Source organism: Vollenhovia emeryi, unplaced genomic scaffold (assembly GCF_000949405.1).
Source record: "Vollenhovia emeryi isolate VEMERY1.0 unplaced genomic scaffold, V.emery_V1.0 DF939139.1, whole genome shotgun sequence".
Taxonomy (NCBI): domain Eukaryota; kingdom Metazoa; phylum Arthropoda; class Insecta; order Hymenoptera; family Formicidae; genus Vollenhovia; species Vollenhovia emeryi.
In genome coordinates, this window is record NW_011967227.1 from 1,512,625 (window position 1) to 1,532,536 (window position 19,912).

At 45.5% G+C, this 19,912-nt stretch overlaps 1 protein-coding gene across 10 annotated transcripts in view; it reads right to left on the reverse strand.

Moving 5' to 3' along the window:
• Positions 1–4,320: 4,320 nt before the first annotated feature.
• Positions 4,321–19,912, reverse strand: part of LOC105567276 (homeotic protein female sterile) — a 394,357-nt gene continuing 378,765 nt past the window's right edge. For 5 of the 10 annotated variants that reach the window (XM_012022014.1, XM_012022009.1, XM_012022011.1 and 2 more), the window contains 3 exons: positions 17,737–17,913; positions 12,174–12,215; positions 4,321–11,503 (listed from right to left, as the gene is read on the reverse strand). In XM_012022014.1, the coding sequence (XP_011877404.1) occupies positions 10,145–11,503; positions 12,174–12,215; positions 17,737–17,913 (1,578 nt within the window). In that variant the 3' untranslated portion in view covers positions 4,321–10,144. The remainder of the gene's footprint in view (positions 11,504–12,173; positions 12,216–17,736; positions 17,914–19,912) is intronic. The other 5 variants (XM_012022017.1, XM_012022015.1, XM_012022012.1 and 2 more) reach the window with 3 other exon arrangements.

A 19,912-nucleotide genomic window follows, 5' to 3' on the forward strand; every position in this document is an offset into this window, starting at 1 on the left:
GAAGCACCGACAACCCATCACCATAGTTTTGTCCGCGATTGGTTAACGAACGCGAAAAAAAAGTGATTGACGATTTTGCATCGAGGTTTTAAGTGGCGTGCGACCAGCGATATCGACGATCCGTGCGTGCGCGTTTCATTATTATACATTTGTCGTTTATCGTGAGACGCAGGGGATAATTTTACGGATAGGTGACAACGTTTTTTTTTAACGTTGATTAATGCGGTGTGTTAATATATATATATATTTTTTTTTTGGTCACGAAGATTTTCGGCGTACGAGCGGGAGAGATTGTCACACAATCGCCACATGAGTGAAGTTCGATCGAGGCGAGGCGAGGAGCGGGGTGGGAGACGTCGTGCAGATCGTGGATTCATCAATTAGAGGATTGGATCGGCGCCACGTAGGCCACACACACGGAGGACATCGGGATCGCATCGGCCGGGTCGGGACGGGTCGGGACGGGTCGGGTCGGGATGAAAGCGTCGGCCAGGGGGTGGTGGATCAAACGGTATGCACATGGTGAATTTTCGGTTGAAAGACGCGTGCGGTGGGTATCCAGGCGAGGGCAAGCATGAAACAGAAAGTTGAAAGAGACCATGAACGATCGCGCCTCAGCATGCACCAGTGTATGTGTATATATAAATATATATATATGTATATATACGTGTGGTACACATATGTATTTGGCTGGCGCACATTCGTCTCGTACAGAGCCTGTCGTTAGAAGTCGCACGCGCACGCCGAATTCAATTCTTGCGCTGCAAACGAACCAAGAGGTGATATATAGCACACTGCATAGTGTATGAAACTATACGTGTCCAACACCGTGGCGGTTTGGAACCCCCGATATAAAATAGCCACGGGACTATAGCGAATCCTTCCAACGAGTTACGCTCTCCTCTCGTGCATCCTTCTATGAAGCTTTGCGTTTCAAGTACACCGTGTTCGCATGCGCTAAGTAAGTGTCCATATCGAGTTTTGTCGAGGTGACAGTTTAACCAGGCAAATAGGTATACAGATGACTTCCCATTTGGAGCGACTGATGCATTTCCAAAGAGTGTCGGATCCAAATCGGTGTAAATCAAAATCGCTTCGATTTGCAAAAGCTCTCCGCTTACGCGTAGTCGCGCGGCCAGGCTTATCTTTCAATAAATTTCGATCTTTCACCAACTCGGGATACAGGCATAATAATACTGATTGAATAAAATTGAAGAGATTAATCTGAAAGTTTAATCTTTTTAAACCTCGTTCATTAAATTACCCTTCCAATTCGTTTATTTTACCATTTGGTTCCTGGATCTCTCGAATTACCGTGTTTTGTCTGTAACTCTGTTAATTACCGTAATGAACATTTTTAATTGAAACATTCCATTACGTACATCAAGATAAAGAGATTATTCGTCGTACTTTTTACAACCTTCCCAGACATTTTAAATATTCTCGTCGGCGAATTTGATTTGCACGTTGGTCCGCGGGGAATGCACTTTGCACGCAAATCGGAGGGGGGGGGGGGAGGGGCTACTTATTAAACTAGTATACGTTGTAATACGGAAAAGACGCAGAATGCTGAGGTAAGCACATAAAATCCGTATCTCCTACACAGAGTATGTCATGTGCGAACGCTCTATAAGAAAGTAGCCTATTAAACATATTATAGAAATAAGTACAATTAAATGACAATGGAGCTGAAGCTTGCATATGTAAATACAATAAAGTGCTACTGCGATACTTACATTGGAAAGAGTGCTGCATGTCGAGGTTTTAATATCGGCGCAGGTATGCGGGTATGCAAGAAGCGTCGCTTGCGTTCAAAATTCTTTAGCGCAGAAGAAGATAGACAGCAAATATATCGATTATTATTAAGTGGCGATTATCTGGTAAGGATCATGAAGATGGCTATATTACAAAAGCACATATAACTTTTATTAGCCACGTAGCGCAGCAAGTGACTCGCTCGTATTACATTACAGCAGAACTACTACTAGAATTTTCGGAAGCCGCGCCTTCTCTCGGCTTCTGGTCGATATACAAGGTGCTTCAACGCGCAACAAACAAGACAAGCAGTAACTAGATCGCCGCCGTTTCGACCATCAATAAAGTGGGAGAGACCAATCACGCTGAAAAAAATTTCTTTTCTTTTCCCTCTCGCGTATCCATCATTTGCATCCGCGAGTCGTTGGTTGTGATCCGGTGGATTAGAGCGCGGCAACGAACTGTCGCGAATCGTCGCGAACGTGGGGACCGCGGGGTTAATTTGCACCATGCGCGAGCGCAGGAGCCATAAACTTTCGTTTACGTATTTGCGTAATTGCGTTTGCTTGCTCGACGCGCACACACGCGTACGCAGCCGCGTGCTACGTTCAAATTGCATCCTGAGCTCTTTTTCTCACGGCCGGCTGCGCTCGTCCTCGTCGCAGCCGAAACAGGATCGTCTCGCAATCGATCGGTCTCGTGGCGCGCGTCTGCAATCGCAGCCGAAATTATATGCCGGCGACACAAAAGGGAGGAATAGCCGACGTTAATTTGCCGATGGCGATTCGCTGCGAAATGGCTCTGCCCGCCGAACAGCTTGGCGGAAGCGGCAAACGAAGCGCGACTAGAAGCAGCTAGCAAAATCATTTTGCCGCGATAAAGTACGAGGCTGTAACTGGCAGGATGGACATTTTGAAATTCTTTCTCAAATACGTTCAGGATTTATTACTGCCTCCTAACTTATCACGCAGTTGCGTAGCGTCGTTACGATTCTGCGAAGATCAATGACTCCAACATCGCGCCGACAAGCTGCCTCTGAAATGAAACTTAACAGTGAGCAAGCGATTACGTTTTGGAGCTATGATCTTCGGCTTTTTCGTTGGAGATTTCATATTTACAGGAGGCTCATTGTGCCAAGCATTATGGAAGAGCTCGTTAGGCACACACGCACATCTTACGCAGGCTTAGCGATGAGTAACAAAGAAAGCTGGAGGGGAGGCGAGAGGAGCGCAGGACGACGGGGCGGGGAACATTTTCAGAATATTTGAAAAAGGTCGTAATAAGTGAAACGAGTCCGTTATATCACATGCTTTTTAATTACCAATATCGGAATAATAGCTTTTATTTTGAACAATTCTCGCATTCTAGTTTCTCGATTCCAAAATTCCAAATCGTCTCCCGGAAATACAGAAGCCGTGTACTACGAACGTAGCGTAAATAATGTCGGACCTGATCGGGGCAACGGTTCACGCGAAAAATCCAAATCGGCAGCCCGTGCCTCAACAACTGTCTCGCTCGTGGCATACGATTAACGGATCGAACTCGACGTAAATGGAAACTCGTGTCGCGTCCCAAAAATTTACCCCACGTTCGAAATATACGACTTGCGAGAGCACGATAAAACGCGATAAGAGCGCCGACCTTCTTCTCGATGACGATCAACCATCTTTGCCAGGGAAGACGGGGCTTGATGTGGCGATTGTATAGAATAAACAGGATATCGAGAGGCCAGGGATCGAGACGTGTCGGATCGGGTGGGTATAGATATCATACATCTCCTCCGTGCCTCAAGAATGTCGCAACTAAAGCGCGGGAAAAGCCGGTGAGGGAGTCAGAAACGGGTGGTGTGGGTGGCGAAGATTACGGGAGGAAAGACGAGAAGAAGAGGACAGCGAGTCGTGAGTCGTACGGCACTCTTTTTTACGGTGTTCGCCATGGTAAAAGCGGCTAACATCTACGTGGTCTTGGGAGGACTCGCGTGCTTGGCGTAACTCGCGTGCTCTCGGCGAGTGAGAAGTCGTCGCGGAAATCGTGGGAAAAATTCAATAATTCCACGACGATTCCGCGACGACGCAACGACGGCAGGAATTTCGCCAAGGGCACGCGAGGAGACGCCCTGTTCTCAAGGGCGTCTGCTAAGGGAGAAACGTCGAAATTAGTACAGGTGTAACTGATCCACGGGATAATTGCGGTCGGTGTGACGTCGCTGTACCCGATCGCAAACACCGGGTACGGAAAAAACAGCGTGACACCGAGAGAAAAAGTAATGATAAAAGTTTAAAAAAAAAAACAAAACATCGAAGGGAAAGTGTGGTTACGATACAAGCACCGAGTCGAATAGATTCCGAGTGAGAGGAGATTAAAAACAAGGGAAGCAGGAAGCGAGGCTAAGACTGTGAGCAATAATGGGCGCAATATCGAATAATACACAAGTATATATATATAATATATATATATGTATGTATAAATATAAATATTACAAGGGATTAGCGAGTCTCGGGAAGAGTTCTGTTTCACTTTTCTTTTCTTTTTTTATCATAGAAAGAGATGAAATAAGAAGAAGCATTAATAAAACAAATATTCATGCATTTCTCAAGCATTATTATTACAAATACTGGCTGACTCCTTGACAAACCCCGTGAGCGTGCACGCGCAAAAAAACGCAATTCGAGACCGACGAGATCGGCTACATCTCTCTATCTCGAGTCGGCGCAAGCTGTCGCGTCTCATCACTTTTCGCCGTGCCTCGCGCGAGGACGATGGGTTTTCTTTTTTAAAGAATTAATCCCGAAATCGCATCGGCGCGCACACACATAAACGCGCGAGTACACACACAATACGATGGTGAAGTTACGAACGTAAAGAAATTCGGACAGAGACTCAAGGTGGTGCCTGCGCGCTCGCGCAATTGTTACAATTGTCGAAGATGCTGCGCGCGGACCTTTGCAATCTACATTCCCGAGATCGTGCGTAATGTACTCTCGACAATATCGATATTACATACGTGTGAGCTCTTGCGTATGTGTGTGTGTGTATATATGTTTACATACGTATATGTATAATAATGTACAATGAGAAGAATTATAAGAGACAGTACAGTACACAATAATAAATACTATTTGATGCGTGTATAGTTATAGTCGTAAAACGTTTCTCTCTTTCTCATCATAATAGTGTATTCGAACATGTCTGTGTGTGTTTTGTCTGAGTGTGTGTATGTGTGGTCATGTATATATACAGATACATAGTCCACAAAATAATTTGCTGTAAGTGTAATTAGTTACCTTGTGGAAAGTGTCCCTCCTTCCCTCCTTTCGTTGCATCGCGTTAATTTATATGCAACAACGACAATATGTACGTGTCTCTGTGTGTGTATGTGATTTATCTTAATAAGGGTATATAAATATAATTATATATCGTGTAAGTTTCTTTTTTTTCTTCCTCTTCGTCTTTATCGTAGCGCTTCGCTTCTGCGTCGCGTGTCTAAATAATGTAGGCATTTGTTGTATACGTGTTCTCTGTGTGCAATGGTGTATTGAGTGCAAGGGGAAGGCACTTCCGCTGTTTTGCCGATGTCACACCGAGAACACGGGATCGCGCCTCTCGCTCCTCCAGCGTGTCGTCGCGCGCACAAGACACCCTATCACTAATACACTTAGTCCTTTAAAAGAATACACTCTCGCGTCTAGTAAAATATAATGAACATTCCTCTCGTGGAAGTACGTAGGTAGCGCTGTGATAAAACAATCACAGTTCGAAGGAAACGCTTTGCTACATGTGATGCAACAACGGCGATGCGGCGACCGGCCGACCGCAGCGCGATTCCGCGTTTTCGGTGTGAACGTGAAAAAAACCAGCCACCCTCTCGAATAATGTACGTATATAATTTGTAGACATTCAAGTTTTCAGGAACCCTAAAAGTGTCGGTCTCCGTAGTCGGTATTACTGAGGCTCGATCCTATCGACTCTCACTATCCTTGTACCTTATAGAGTTGTCGTTAAGTCGAATACGGAACTTCATCGCGCGTCACCGCCGAATCCTCGGCTCGTCCAAGGCCGTTAGGACTTTGCTTATGGATTAACGTGTTATATCGTCATCTTCTCGAGGCCCTTCAGCGCCGATGACGTCACGTCATGATACCGTGACGCGGCGGCATCATAAGTACTGATCGTGAGTCCCAAGTTGACGCCATACAAGGCACCGAAAGGGCTAAATCTTACTACGTAACTCCAGTGCCACGCGCATGCGAGAACAGTGTGTGCGTGTACGTGTGTACGTATGAGTGTAATACATAATTTATTTATCACATAGGACCGCCGCACGCGCGTTTATCGTAAGGATAGAAACAATTTCTTCCCTCTGGGACAGGCGTCTCGATAAATCCCCTTGGTCACGAGTACAAAACGGCGTTGGCCTCGCAGAGCTTCCTCGCGTGGCGTTTTGTTATGGAAGACCCCATGATAACCCTTGACAATTCTCGATTCTGACTCCGATGTTACCGACCACGCCCCTGACTTGCGAGAAAAATTCATTTCTCGGAGCGAATAAAATTCGACGTTGCAAACGTTAATTATAGAATAATTCGTCGATTAGAAATGTACAAGTTACGAGCGTTTAAAAAATATCAAACCATGGAAGATATCTATTACGAAGTGATTCATATAGAAATAAGATATTCGAATATCTTCAAATTACATGTCCATCATTTATACAATTATGTGTAAAGTCAAAAAAATTTCAAGATAAGCAACGACTTGTTAAATATGTAGGCAAACGAGAGACTTTCTCCGAAATCTATAAGAATGATGTATGTGTGTTGCTTTTCACAAATTACGTGCCGTCTATGTCAATTTATGGTTTTAATTATCCATAAATTGGTCTGCGATTCGTTATTGTTAAAAGATCGCTAGTCTAGAATCGTAAGACAATCTCGTTCTACAATCTTGTGCGTTTTCGGCATAGGTGACATTTTATGACCCTTTGGAAGAAGTTGTTTCTAATACCGCGGAAGAACCGAAGGAATTGTGAGGAAAATGCGCTCTCAATCTCCAATCATTTCCACATCTCGAGCTCTTGGGCCAAGAGCAGAGAGATACGGTGTTGTGATCCGAATAAATTTCTTAGCAATTGCAATTTGCCACGTCACGACCAGGGCCAGGATTAAAACTAAACTTTTACGGGAAAGAAATTTAAGATAAGTATATCGCGAACTTTTCGCAACACACGGGACGATAAAAGTACATTTCACTTGCATACGTGCCGGGATTCACGGAAATACCTCGCCTCGCTCTGTTCTTCCGCGTTTTCGTGTACACAAATTCCTACCGTCGTACAATTCTTTCGCTCGGTTGTTCTTTTCTTTCGCGTGAAAATTATGATACGACCGGCCGTTTCGTTTCTTCTCCACCATACGTGCCAGCGAGTGTGCTCTTATGTATGTGTATATATATAATTACATTTAATATGTATGATATCGCGTAAGAGATATATCATATATTCATATATTATATATTCATATATGTGTATTAGACATATATTAAAATAAATTATATATGTACACAAACATTATTAATTATATATATGCACATATAACTTTAACACATACGACAAATATCTTGTCATTTCGTCCTGTATATAAAAAGAAATTATTTACAAACGCATATATACATATGCTTGTGCATGTATGCATATATGTTTATAACTATACATCTGGACTTAAACAAACTTTCAAATCACTGGCAGACACGTGAACGCGGACATGCGGAAGAGAGGAAAGTGGACGCCAGTGCGTATACGTTTCCCTCGAATTTCCTCGCATTTATGAGCTGCGCTCTCGCAGCCGACACCGCGCGACCGCTTTTCTCTCTTACCATTATACGCGCGAATTAATAAAAATATACGTAGTGTGTCTATTATGTAAGTCGTGTGAGTGTCTTAAGTGTAATGTTTGTGCGGTCGTGTACCACGATGCGCATGTGAACTCGTTTTCTTTCCACCCTCGAGGGGCAATCGACGAGACGTTCTCTCTTGCCGTCTCACCGCCTTCAAGGTTGGACCGACCTTTTTTTTACTCTCCCTCCTCTCTCTTCCTCCAATAAAGACATCCGCGTATCCCGCGGATCCTTTCTCTCTCTCTATCTCACTCTGTTCCTCCTTCTTGTTCTCCAATAGTTTTCCGTACTTGTCTCATTCGGCTAAATGCATAAGCTCGTAGGTCGCAATTGACCAAGTTCACTGTGTGCAACAGACTCCCCCGAATTGAATCCGTAAGGACAGAAGAGTACGTTGTGTTCGAGCACGCTTACGCTAAAGATATAGATACGCTAAGTATAAAACAAATAACTATTCTAAATTCTACGCATGTTACATGACAACTAATTGTAAGGGCCTACCGGAAGCGTAGCATCTTCCAGTCGAATTTATAGATACTCGTCGATGTGCAAGGTGTTTTTAGGAAATATATGTCGCCATATGTAGATACAATGTATAATCTTACAGCTAACTCAAAAGAAAAGATCAGGTCGATAAAAAGATTTTTAAACAATTTTCTTTAAATATTAACAAATATCACGCATGAGCCTCGTATATAATCCAAAATCTATCATGTGATAACGAAGAAAACAGTTCTCTGAATGCACTACGCAACGCTAAAATGTTAAAACCGATGTGCTTTGCGCGACTTATTTTTATTTAACACTATTTAACTTCCTTCCGAGATGAACAAATAAAATAAAATTTTTAACATATTACTACAATATGTAAACAAGCAAACCGTGCTCTAATAAAATAATCTAACGTTGGATAATAATTATCTCGAGAACTCGAACCGCGAACGCTAATTAACGCTATGGACTTAAAGGCAAGTATCGCACATAACGTGACATAGGCCGAGCGTCGTTTTCATCTTCCTTGTTTCGGACGTTATACGTTAAAATTTGGACGAATGGCTATAACAAAAATTTGTGTAATTCCGAAATAAAAATATTGCAACGCCGTACTCACAGCGCAAATTGACTTATTTACAATTTAGCTTATTAAAAGAACAAAACGGAGCCACGTAACGACACGTAACATTTTCAACAGTTCTCTACGGTAAAACAACGCTAATTATCGGCAAAGTTGAAAACTATCTCTACCAAGTATATCGCAAATCACTATTTATTCTAGGAAAAAAAAAGTCAAATAGTAAAATAGGTGATTAATGTAATCCGTGACTTGGGCCACGCTCAATGTTTTCGCAAGCTCTCTCGCCTTCTCTCGAACGCAGTCTTCACCGGCAAGTCGGAATTTCCGGTCGAAATGAAATTCAGGTTTATTTCGACAGAAATAAGATCAGAACGGTAGTCACGTCTCCCTCAGTCATTTAAGTGAGCGGGCAATGCGACGGGGAAAAAATCCCGTCTACTTGCTCGCGTCGTTTATCATTCTCTTCTGCAGTTGTACGCTTATAACGCTTCAAATGGAATTGGGTCAATAAGGCACTGTTCACCGACAATGTCTGACTAGAAAATGAATCTATTTTCGGAACTTGTTTTTTTATCAGCATCTCTCGTCTCGCAATTGGATATTCTGTCCCTCCCGCGAACGAAGACCGATTTCTCGCTTCTTGAGCACCGGCGATGGAGATTAATATCTTAGGACTGCACTTTTGTCTTTCTACATTTTTCGTTCCATCGATGTAGTCGATGTAGTCGAACATTTAAATACGTGATTTCTTTTTTCATAATATCGAACAAAATTAAAGCTAAGAAATTGCAATTCGATATTTTGTACATGGCGTAAAGAACGTATATATTATATACTCTCTTTCTCCCCCCTCTCTCTTTTTAAAACATTTTTATCAGCAAAATATAGAAGAATTAAACAACAACGAATGACAAGAAGTTCACCATCTCCACTTAATCTCCACTATGTAATTTATGCCGAAAAGTATAACATCCTAGTACTAATTTCCACAGAGTTATTGTAAACTAACATATCAAATATTCATTTAGCTCAATTTTATATAGATTTGATGTACTTTATTAATCTTTGTATTTTCGACGAACGCTATTATATCTAAACGCGATTAACCGTTTGTATCAATCTTACTGAGACTGAAACTACGAAACTACGAAAATACAATTGCGCAAAAGTCTATCCGGAGCGTAATAATTGTTACGGTCCGTCATTCGTCTCCGCAATTGAACGCTAATCGTAAAGAGATACTCTAGAATTATCTAAAATATGCCGGCTACCGCGGATCGGTAGCGGCGATCATCATCCGTAGCGACTATCGCGGAATCGTTCGCTCGTTCCCGCGAGGGAGAGAATGGAAGGTGCCCGAGGAGGAAGGAGCGGCACCGTGAGAGGAGACGAGTCCTCCCGAGCCGGCAGGCAAGGGCGTCCTTACGACGTCTTCATCTTCTTGTACGGTTGCATAATCACCGCGGAGCTCACGGGGATCCCTACCTGCGGCTGCGCCGCTATCGTCGCCGGATTGCCCATCTGCGGCATCTGCGGTACACCCGCAGCCGCAGCGGCGGCCGCTACCCCGGGTACGCTGGCTACTCCAGGTAGAACGGCATACGGATTCTGGACGTAAGGTGAGGTCTGTACGGCTGCGGCGCCCGGTATATGGGACTGGACATATGGGTTCGGCAAGATCTGCTGCCTGATCAGGGAATATGGATTTATGGAGGTAGCTGTGGGCGGCGGTCTGGAGTACGCCAAGATACCCGCGGACAGCGGTGAGGTCAGGGCGCCCGGGATACCGGCCAGGCTCGGGATCATCGGTCTGGAAGTCGCGGTGGCTTGCAGACCGGCTGTCGCCACCGCGGGATTCCCGGCGGCCGCGGGATTCATGAGGTTCTGCTTGTTCAGAGCGACGCCGGTGTAATTAAGCGCGGCGAGCTGGCCGATGCCGTAAGACTGGGAGGCTTGCGAGAGCTTGATGGCTTTAGCGTAGTTTTTCTGGGCGACCTCTTTGGCGAGAGCCGCCGGATCGAGATGGCCTGATAACCCGGAGGCCATGCCGAGACTGTTGAGCATGTTCAGATTCGCCATGTTGGAGTTATAATTGCTCATGGAGGTCATATTCGTTATCGGCGACATATTCGCCATGGAGACCATGGAGGCCATCGAGGCCATGTTCACCACGCCGGGCATCGAGGTCAGCCCGGCCATCGAGGTTAACGGACTCATCGCAGGTGGCAACGCCAGCTGATTAAGCTGCTGCTGCTGGTGGTGGTGTTGCTGAACCTGCACCTGCTGCTGCTGCTGCTGCTGTTGCTGCTGCTGTTGCTGCTGCTGCAGCGACGTGGGACTCGAGTGATTCAATTCGGGGGAGTTACGCGCATTTTCGACATCGTGATTCTGCGTGGTGACCGGCTGCTTGTTACTGCCGTTACTATTGTTACTGTTATTGTCAGCGGTCGGAGGTGGCGGTGGCGGATTGTTGCAGGGATCCATCAGCACGCCATTGTTGGCGTCGGCGCAGTTATTGACTGTGGCGCCAGCGGCTCCCTGGGAGGAGGAGGATTGCACCACCATCGCGTGATGGTTGCTTTGCACGTTCGGGGGTTGCACGACCGATTGGTTAGAGGTTTGGGTGGGTAGGGGTGGTGTTCCAGTGTACTCACATGACACAGGCACGAAGGGCTGCTGCAGCTGCATTAACTGCTGATAGGTCGTCCCGGTAGGCTGATAGACCGGCACGCCGGACTTGTCGGCCGCCGGTCGTTTATACGGAACCATTCCTGGGAAGCCCTGCAAAAAGAATTGCAAAGAGATACGCGATTAGAACGGGCTCGTGACGCGAGCGGCGTGGCCACTCGAGCGGAAGCTTCCCCCATGAAAGCCTCGACTCCGTTTCGGCCTTTCGGGGATATGATATATTGTTCTCTTTTGCGTGCTCATGAGTTTTCTTGATCCAGCCGTGCAGGGGACGTCGGGTTTGACGTTTTCCACGACGAGGTCGAGAGGCCGACCTCTTTCGCCCAACACAATCGTAATTCGTGACAGATTAGTATTTTAACATGAGTCGATATCGATGCGATACTGTTACAGCGATTCTTTCGTCTTCTTTGCAAAACAGCGATTACGTCGCAGCCGGGAGGAATCCGCGCATCTGCATCTCGGCGATATTATCACTGATTTACAAAGAAACACTCGCTGCCATCCCGCTAGATCGACAATGCTCCACTTTCAAACGCTTGCGAATTTAACGATAATTCAAAAGGAATTTTGTCAGTGGAATTATTTTACATCTCGCTGGAAAAGATAAAAAATTTCCTAGACAAAAGAGTAACCTCCCCTGAATGGGGCGGGGGAGGAGATCGTATGTTAACCGCGAGTACGAACGGAGTGAGACGAGCGCGAAAAAAATGGATCACAGCTGTATGAGAATTATGATTCAATGTTTAGGTTCTGCACTTACAAAGTTCTCGTAGTAGAACGACCCGACAGACTTCATGTCCATCTGCAACAAAGACAGGATCGGTTTCAACTAATTTCGAGGACGAGGCGCGTTGCGTCTGTATAATTGGATTTTCGAGACGGGAAACGAGAGAGGGTCGTGTCTCAAAGAAACGAGGAGGGGAAGGGGTAGACGGCGACGCGGTGGAGAAGGGTAGTTGGACTGTGGTAGTGTGTAAAAGTTGTGCCGATGACGCAGCTTGCGGCGACGTTCCCAAACGACGACGTTTCGTTGTTGGATAACTGCAAAATGTTTCGTTCGTTCTTTCTTTCTTTCTTTCTTTCTTTTGCACTTTTCCTCTGTTTTCTACTACTGGGAGCGTGTCAGAAAGACCAGCCATTGTTATATATATATATATATCAAGAACCGTGCGCGGCTCGATTAAAAAGAGACCGTCGCCTTACATTAATGAACGATCAAAGTACCGATCGGAAAAAAACTGCACTGTCGCCTTCCTATTAAGACTATTGCGAGAGCGAAGAAGCAGGAATCGCGCTGTAACAGAGTGTCGATGCTAATGCCCGAGAATCTGAAAGCGTTTCGTCCATTTCCGCGAGATAAATGCGAAGACAAATGAATCTTTCCTCCCTTTGCGAGCAAAACGGAGAGAATGAAGAGAAAGACGTAAAGAGAAAGAGAGATAGAGAAAGAGAGAGAGGATAAAGAAAGAGCAAGAGATCGACAAGAGATATTAATAAAAAAAAAAAAAATAGGCGCAATTGGGCTTTGGCTCGGAGAACAAAAAGGCTTCGCGATACCGACGTGATGCGAAAGTTGCACAACACGGATTCACGGAAAGCTGGTAAGGCTTGCGGTGATACTTTGGTGAGCGGACACTTTGGTAAGTCGTCTGCGAGTGACAGACAGACGCGTGCGCAACAAAGAGGGGGGAGGGCAAGCCAAATCAAATCAATCTCTATCGAGGTGTAAAACACGTTCGAGTTAGAAGCTGCGGTAGACGAGATGCAAAAGCTCAGAAGCTGACTTATAATAAAAAAGTGGCCGGGGTGAAACGCGCGTATTGTCGCAGCGGCACAGATACATACATATATGTATATGCGTGTTAACACGTGGGTTCCCGCGGTTTGCTCACCAACGAAGGACTCGGAGTCGCGTAACGACGCACGGATACGATTTTCAATAACCGACTTTACCACCCGATTGCGCCGCGAACGACTCCGAACTCGCCGTATGCGCTTCGCGACTAAACGCAGAGGATAAACGTAATTGCAAACCAACGGCCGCCAGTAAGCGTGTGCGCGAAAGCGAATCAGCGTCACACTGCGTTTTGTCTGCTCGAGAATGTGCAACCGGCGCTATTTGACGAGGTAACGTGGCTTTCAGCTCTTTATCATTCGTATTGAGCGCTGCTGTCCACTAAGACTCCCGAAGATGTATCGATGTATCGCTGTAGCACAACTTTACACCCAATTTTTTGCCTCTCCGATCACACATTGACTGAGGATCAAGGGGGTAACCACTAGCTCAAATGTTGTCCCACCGATTACACAATTTCATTTGATTTCATCCGATTACAAATAATCTCATCCAATTGCAAATAATTTTCTTATACGCACGTTTAAAAATATATAACGTTGTTAAACCTCAAAGAGCCGTTAGATTTCCTCAAAATATATTTTTCTTATTTTACTAAGAACTATTTACTTGTAGAGGTAATTTCAGTTAAGATTCCAGTATTCGGTTACGTGTTTCCTTGCTTCCCACTTTTCCCACTAGTCTAACCGTGGTCTTAACAAAAAGTAATTTTATATTTGTAAGTTTGGAGACACTGTCCCACGATTACATGAAGTGGTTACCCCCTTGCTGAGAATATTAAGAGTAGAGGGGAAGAAGAGGAAAACAAAGGCGCTTTTTAAATCAATTTAGAAATGGCGCTAATCAATTTGACGTCTTATAACTTTTCACAATTCAACATAAGTGTCCATCTAATTGAATAACGCGCGTGTAAATCGGGCCTTAGTAAAATTCACGTAAAGTTTGTTAAACAAAATTTTTTCTTCCTCGCCCTTGTGCACTACAGTCAGAAAACTGGAATTCAAACCAAGGAAAACCCGTAATTCTCATATCTTACGATACATCTCGTATGCGTACAGTGAAAATCCATCCACATTCGGCCGCCTCGATATTATCACGTTTGAAAATTTTTGTTCCGGAATATTGATACGTTTCCGCAACAAGAGTTTGCATTCTTATGAATTTATATGGATTCTATGCGGGCACTTCTTCTTTCTCTTCGCGTATTGAAAACTCACGTACCGAAAATACCGAGAAGTTATGCGCGGCTTTCCGGAGGAAGCCTCTATTTGTACAGCGAAAATCCATTTTCGTCCTGGCGCTCTTCGAGGTAAGAAAGTTGCACATGGATAAAATTACGTCTCAGACCCGAACGAATCTGTCGATCGCGCTTCAGATCGCTGACTGACAGCATTAGCGACGGAGAGATAGAGAGAAAGAGCGAGATATATATGTGATATATATATATAAATACAGAAGTAAAAAAAGAAAGAAGATAGTATTTAAAAAAGTAGCGAGTGTATGTAAGCGATCTACAGTGCTCTTTAGCAGACTCGACACGTGACTCTAACGAGGATAAGGGAGGCCGTCGCGCGGACGGCGTGTCTCGATGTCCCGAAACGCGTCGCGGCGATGTGGGCTCGACGATCCTCCGCGACAACAACTGCCGAGAAATCTTGGTCATCGTCCAGAGCGTCGAGGGGATGACGTTATGTCCACCATCACCTCGGTAGTCGCTTAAGCACAACATGCATCATCGGCGCAAGCTCAGAATTTACACAGATCTAACGCTCCGTAGACGTAGGCAGCACCGCGGTATGCGGGACTCGCGGCATACCGCGAAGCCTCCCTCGAGGGCCTCACGACTCGTCCTCTTTACTCTCTTTCATTCGCCGTCGTTCATTTCGCGAGCGGGGGGGAATCTTGACGTACGGAGATTAGAGTCGACGGTTTCCTCAGGTCGGTTCTACATTGGTCGTATCGTGTCATCGCAAGCGTCGCAAATTATAAATTCGACCTATCAGCGTTGAATTAGAACCAGTCTACGACACTTGCGACACTACGACACGACCAATGTAGAACCAGCCTTACCGAGCTCGCATCGAAGCACGCGCGCACTTCCGTATCAATGCATTCGCGTCCTTCGCGATTCATTTACTCCGTTTCGTTAATCCTTTAACGTCGACCGAGGGTCTTGGGTTCTCTAATCCCATCGAGACTTTTCGATCGGTCAATTTTTCCCATTGGACCATGAACATACTGGGAGGAGCACTCCTTTGTTTTCGTGCGGTCGGAGCTGGGTGAGAGGGATAGTTGAGCCGGGACCGTGATATCCTTGACTAACTACAGCGATTCACGTGACGTCACTTTAGCCGCAGAAGTTAAAAAAGGACAACATGGTCCCAGCTTAAGTGTCTCTCTCTCTCTCTCTCTGACCGCTTGGCAAAGGCAGTGCTCATTCCAGTATGGCTATGGTTCGATGAATCCTTCCATAACGAAAATTTAACGAGAAATCACATTGTCGCGCTTTCATTCTCTTCAGTCGCCAACGTAACTCCGGCGGTTTAAGAGCGCCGGGTGAAATTTTGATTAAAACAAGTAACCAATTATCCATAGTACGAATAAACATACTGTACAAAACACTTTTCATACGCTCAAATGAAAACGAATATCGAGATATCATGTTCCGCGGGCACATAAATTTTGCCAAATTTTGTTAAAGGATTAAAAAGTGTATATCATCTGCAACCAATTCGAATCTTGACTCGAGTGTCTCAATAGTGCGTGCGTGTCTCGAAATGTAAGCGCGACTAACGAGAGCGGACGGCGACCGCGACGAAGAGCGCAATCGCGAATCCGCTATCGTCGGTCGGGGAATCGCCAAGGGGTAAATGTATGTTAAATCATATACGGTAGTCGCTAGCCACGCTCAATGTGCCTCGGCATGAACACGACTTGTGACGGAATATGCACGTCCCCTCGCAGAGACGTAAATCTCTCCCGTGTTCGGCATATGACGATTCAAACGCGTGGCTAACGATCGAGAAAAAAAAGTTGTAAGCGATCTATAAATACATTACGAGGCGTAAGCTCTGGTACGAACAACATTGCAACGAACGACAGTGGAAAGCGAAACCAAGAGAAAAAAAAAGGATAGAGTCTCTAGAATTTCTTACGCGATTCTCTCCGGATAGAAGCCGGATAGACGCGACAGCGTGTACAATGAGAACGATACGAGAGTGGAACACGAGTTCGTGATACGAGCGGTAGACGACTCGGATGCTGTAAAGAGTCACGCGGGTTTTGGAGAACCGCTTTAACCTGTAGAGGGCCGGCATTTTTCCATTAAAATTTGTAATTTTGTAAACAGAAAATTCATACATATATGTAATCTACATGTGCCGCAAAGTTTTCAAGTTTGCTCCCGGCCACCACAGTGGCCAGTCCGGCCCTCTAAAGGTCAACTAGGAACGACCCCACTGCGCGAAACCGTACGTGACGTTTTGTTAATATCGCCGAATTTTCAAGCGAGTTCTTCCCTTTATCACCGCGATTGTTTATCGCGTCGCGTCGCGAGGGCTTCAATCATGACGCCCGTACGTGACGCCATCGGTATCGCGAAGGTTTCTATGGTAATATTCTACATGACGGTGCCCGGCGTCAGAGGGGTTTCAATAATGACGCCATACGTGGCGTCTCTAGGCTCATAGAGGTTTCAGTTATGGCACCGTGTGTGACGTTATTGGTATTCCGGTATATACGCTTCAATCGCGGCACCGTCGCCGGTACAAACGCGACGTTCTCGTATCGTTAGATTTACACGCGTCGGCTGCGAGGTCTCACCGTGGAAGACGTTCCACGTCTCCTTCTGGCTGATAGAGAAATAGCGGGACTCTTGTTAGAAATAAAAATGGAAGACAGGAGCTAGAGCTCTAAGCGCGCTCGGCAGTGTATTCACAATCGCAATAACTGTACTCATAACTTAAAGATACGACTACGTGGGATCTCCGGAAAATGGCCTGGAACCGTCTCGTCGCGGTCGCCCGAACTTCACCGCAAACTCCGCGACGTCGCTCATAGAAGCGAGGTCGATTACATTTACGACCGAGAACGCGCGCTTAAACCTGCTCGTTTGCGAAGTTTCTCCGATTGAGCGCGAGCAAACAGCAATTCGAAACGCTACGAGATTGAGATTATATGACTGCCAGCGATTAATTTCTCGCGTCCTTAGGTCACCGATGTTGAAATAAAAATCTGCCGATACCGCGACTCGACAAAGCTAACTAATGCAGCCAATGTTCCTAACGCGCAGTATGTATTCAAAATAACGTTAATGTGACTTGTATGGCAAATCTATCGGTTGATTTCTTGCTGGCGTAACGATAGCTCCTTTCTTTTTTCAGAAAATTTTGAAAGATATACGCGAGAATCACGTCCAGGCCATTTTTACCGAGGTCCAGCTACGGGGGAAAAAAAAAGGAAAGTGTACTCCATGCATAAGCCGTGGTACCATTAGCAGATCATCATTGGAGTCGCGCATCCGCTTCTTGCCGAGCTCGATGCTCGCCATACCGGCGCTCTGAAGTCCTCCGGGCATCGCAGTTGCCGGCACTCCTGATACTCCGCCAGCCAACGTACCCATTCCCGTCACGTTCGTCGGCATCGTCTGCGTTTTTTTTTTTCGTATCGTTTCGTTCCGCATTTATATTTTTGGTGTTTTTTTTTTTCATTTTCATTTTCACACGTTCGTTCGATTTTTCCGATTCCACGTTCGTTTTTTTTTTATGAGTGTTTTATGCGTGTACACAGATTTCAGGTTTTTACAGTCGCATACGCAGTTTCGCCGTGCGTCGCCATGCGTCGACCACATCCGTTTCCGTTTCGGCATTCCCGAGACATTTCCCAATCGAGACATTTTTCGTGTGTTAGCATATTTATACATATTTTGTTGTATCGTTGCGGCGGTCGTAGCGATGGTGGCATATACGATTTTTTTCCGTGTTTCCGGGCACATGCGTTGCGGTGGGCGTCGGTCGATCGTGCATATTATTTACGTTGGTTTTTATTATTTGCGTTGGTACAGTGTGTTTTTTTCCCCCGAATTTCGGTCGACAATATTTCGCAGGCGTTAATTGGCAGGTAGCGAAGCGCACGAAGGTATTGTCAGCAAGCATGTAGAAGCATCGTCAGGCGGAAGAGGGCAAGATAAAAATCAAAAAAAGAAAAACAGACCAGTTGAGGCTTGAGCAAGAAACGACAGTCGCGATATATTCTTTTTGACTTATGTAAGAGAAAAAAAAGAAAGAACATGTACTCTCTCTTGCGCGTGTGTGTATGTGTGCACGCGTGTAAGTGCGCGCGCGCGCGCGCGCGAGTGCGTGCAGATCCGTTGTCCCGCGGTTGCAAATTCGCGAGGTACACGTTATCGCGCTTATCGCGCCGTTCTTCGTCGAGCCGACGCGCGTGCACACGCACACGCGCCACACGCGCCACACGCATACACGCACGGGATTTACAATAATTTTTGCGTGAGCTCGTGCGATCGCGCGTAAGACGATACGTCCCCCCGGTGCGTAATACCCGCCGGGTATAAATACACCGCTCGAGTTACTCGCACGTGCATCCCGAGTTACGTAAATGCCCCCGTCTATCGCGCCACTCGATCGCCTATCATCTAATTGTATAGTCTTCCCCTCCCCCCCCCTTTTTCCACAATTTAAATTCTCTGCTCGGCTTTCGGGGACTCGGTGCAGAAGAGTTCGAAGAAATTTGGAGAAATAAAAGTGCAAAAATTAATCGGATGCAGATCTTCACGTGCGAACTTTACGCGTCTCGAATAACATGGAATCCGACGCGCGATCGCAGACTTCCGTGTCCGATAAACGCGGGGCGTGTGACAACGACCGTGAGCCTGGTTAGCCGTTACATTATTTGGAAAAATTTAGAGAGATACGCATTTTGTATCAAAGCACGATGAACTTTGAATTATCGGCAAGTCGAGAGAGCTCTCCTGGCACACGCGTAGTCTGAGGCAAATAACGCGTTCTTCCCCGTTTCCGGTACCGCGTTTATCGGCCTTCTATCGCGTCGCTCATTTGAAATGCATGTAGCAACGCGACGATTTCACGGAACGCAAATTCCTACGAGACAAACACGAGTATAAACATCACCGATTAATAGAGTAATGGCAATAATAATATAATAATGCCGATGATGATAATAATACTAATAATGATAATCAATAATAATAGCACGTTAGATAGGACCAACGGACGTAGCTGGCGTCAGCGTCAATCTGCGGGCTAATTGGCACTAATTCGTTATTTGATCGATATTAAGGAGAGAGAGAGAGGCAGACAGAGAAGTGACACATCTATGTGGCGGAGCACGATTCTATGGTGACTAAAAGAAAAGCGCAAATTTTAATAAATATTGGAAAATCAGAATCGAATAATAGAGCGTAGGAAAGGGCACGTAGATAGAGGGACGCGTGGTACGAAAGAGAACCGGTCCCACTTCATCGTCCATCGGGCTTTCGGCTGGCGTTTCTGACTGCTGCAACACCTGCAATAATCGAGGCACTCTCTCCAAGTTGATTAGTTTTGCGTCTCTGCCTCTTATAATCTAAATTTGCGCGTGGAAATTCATGTACAAGATATACATAC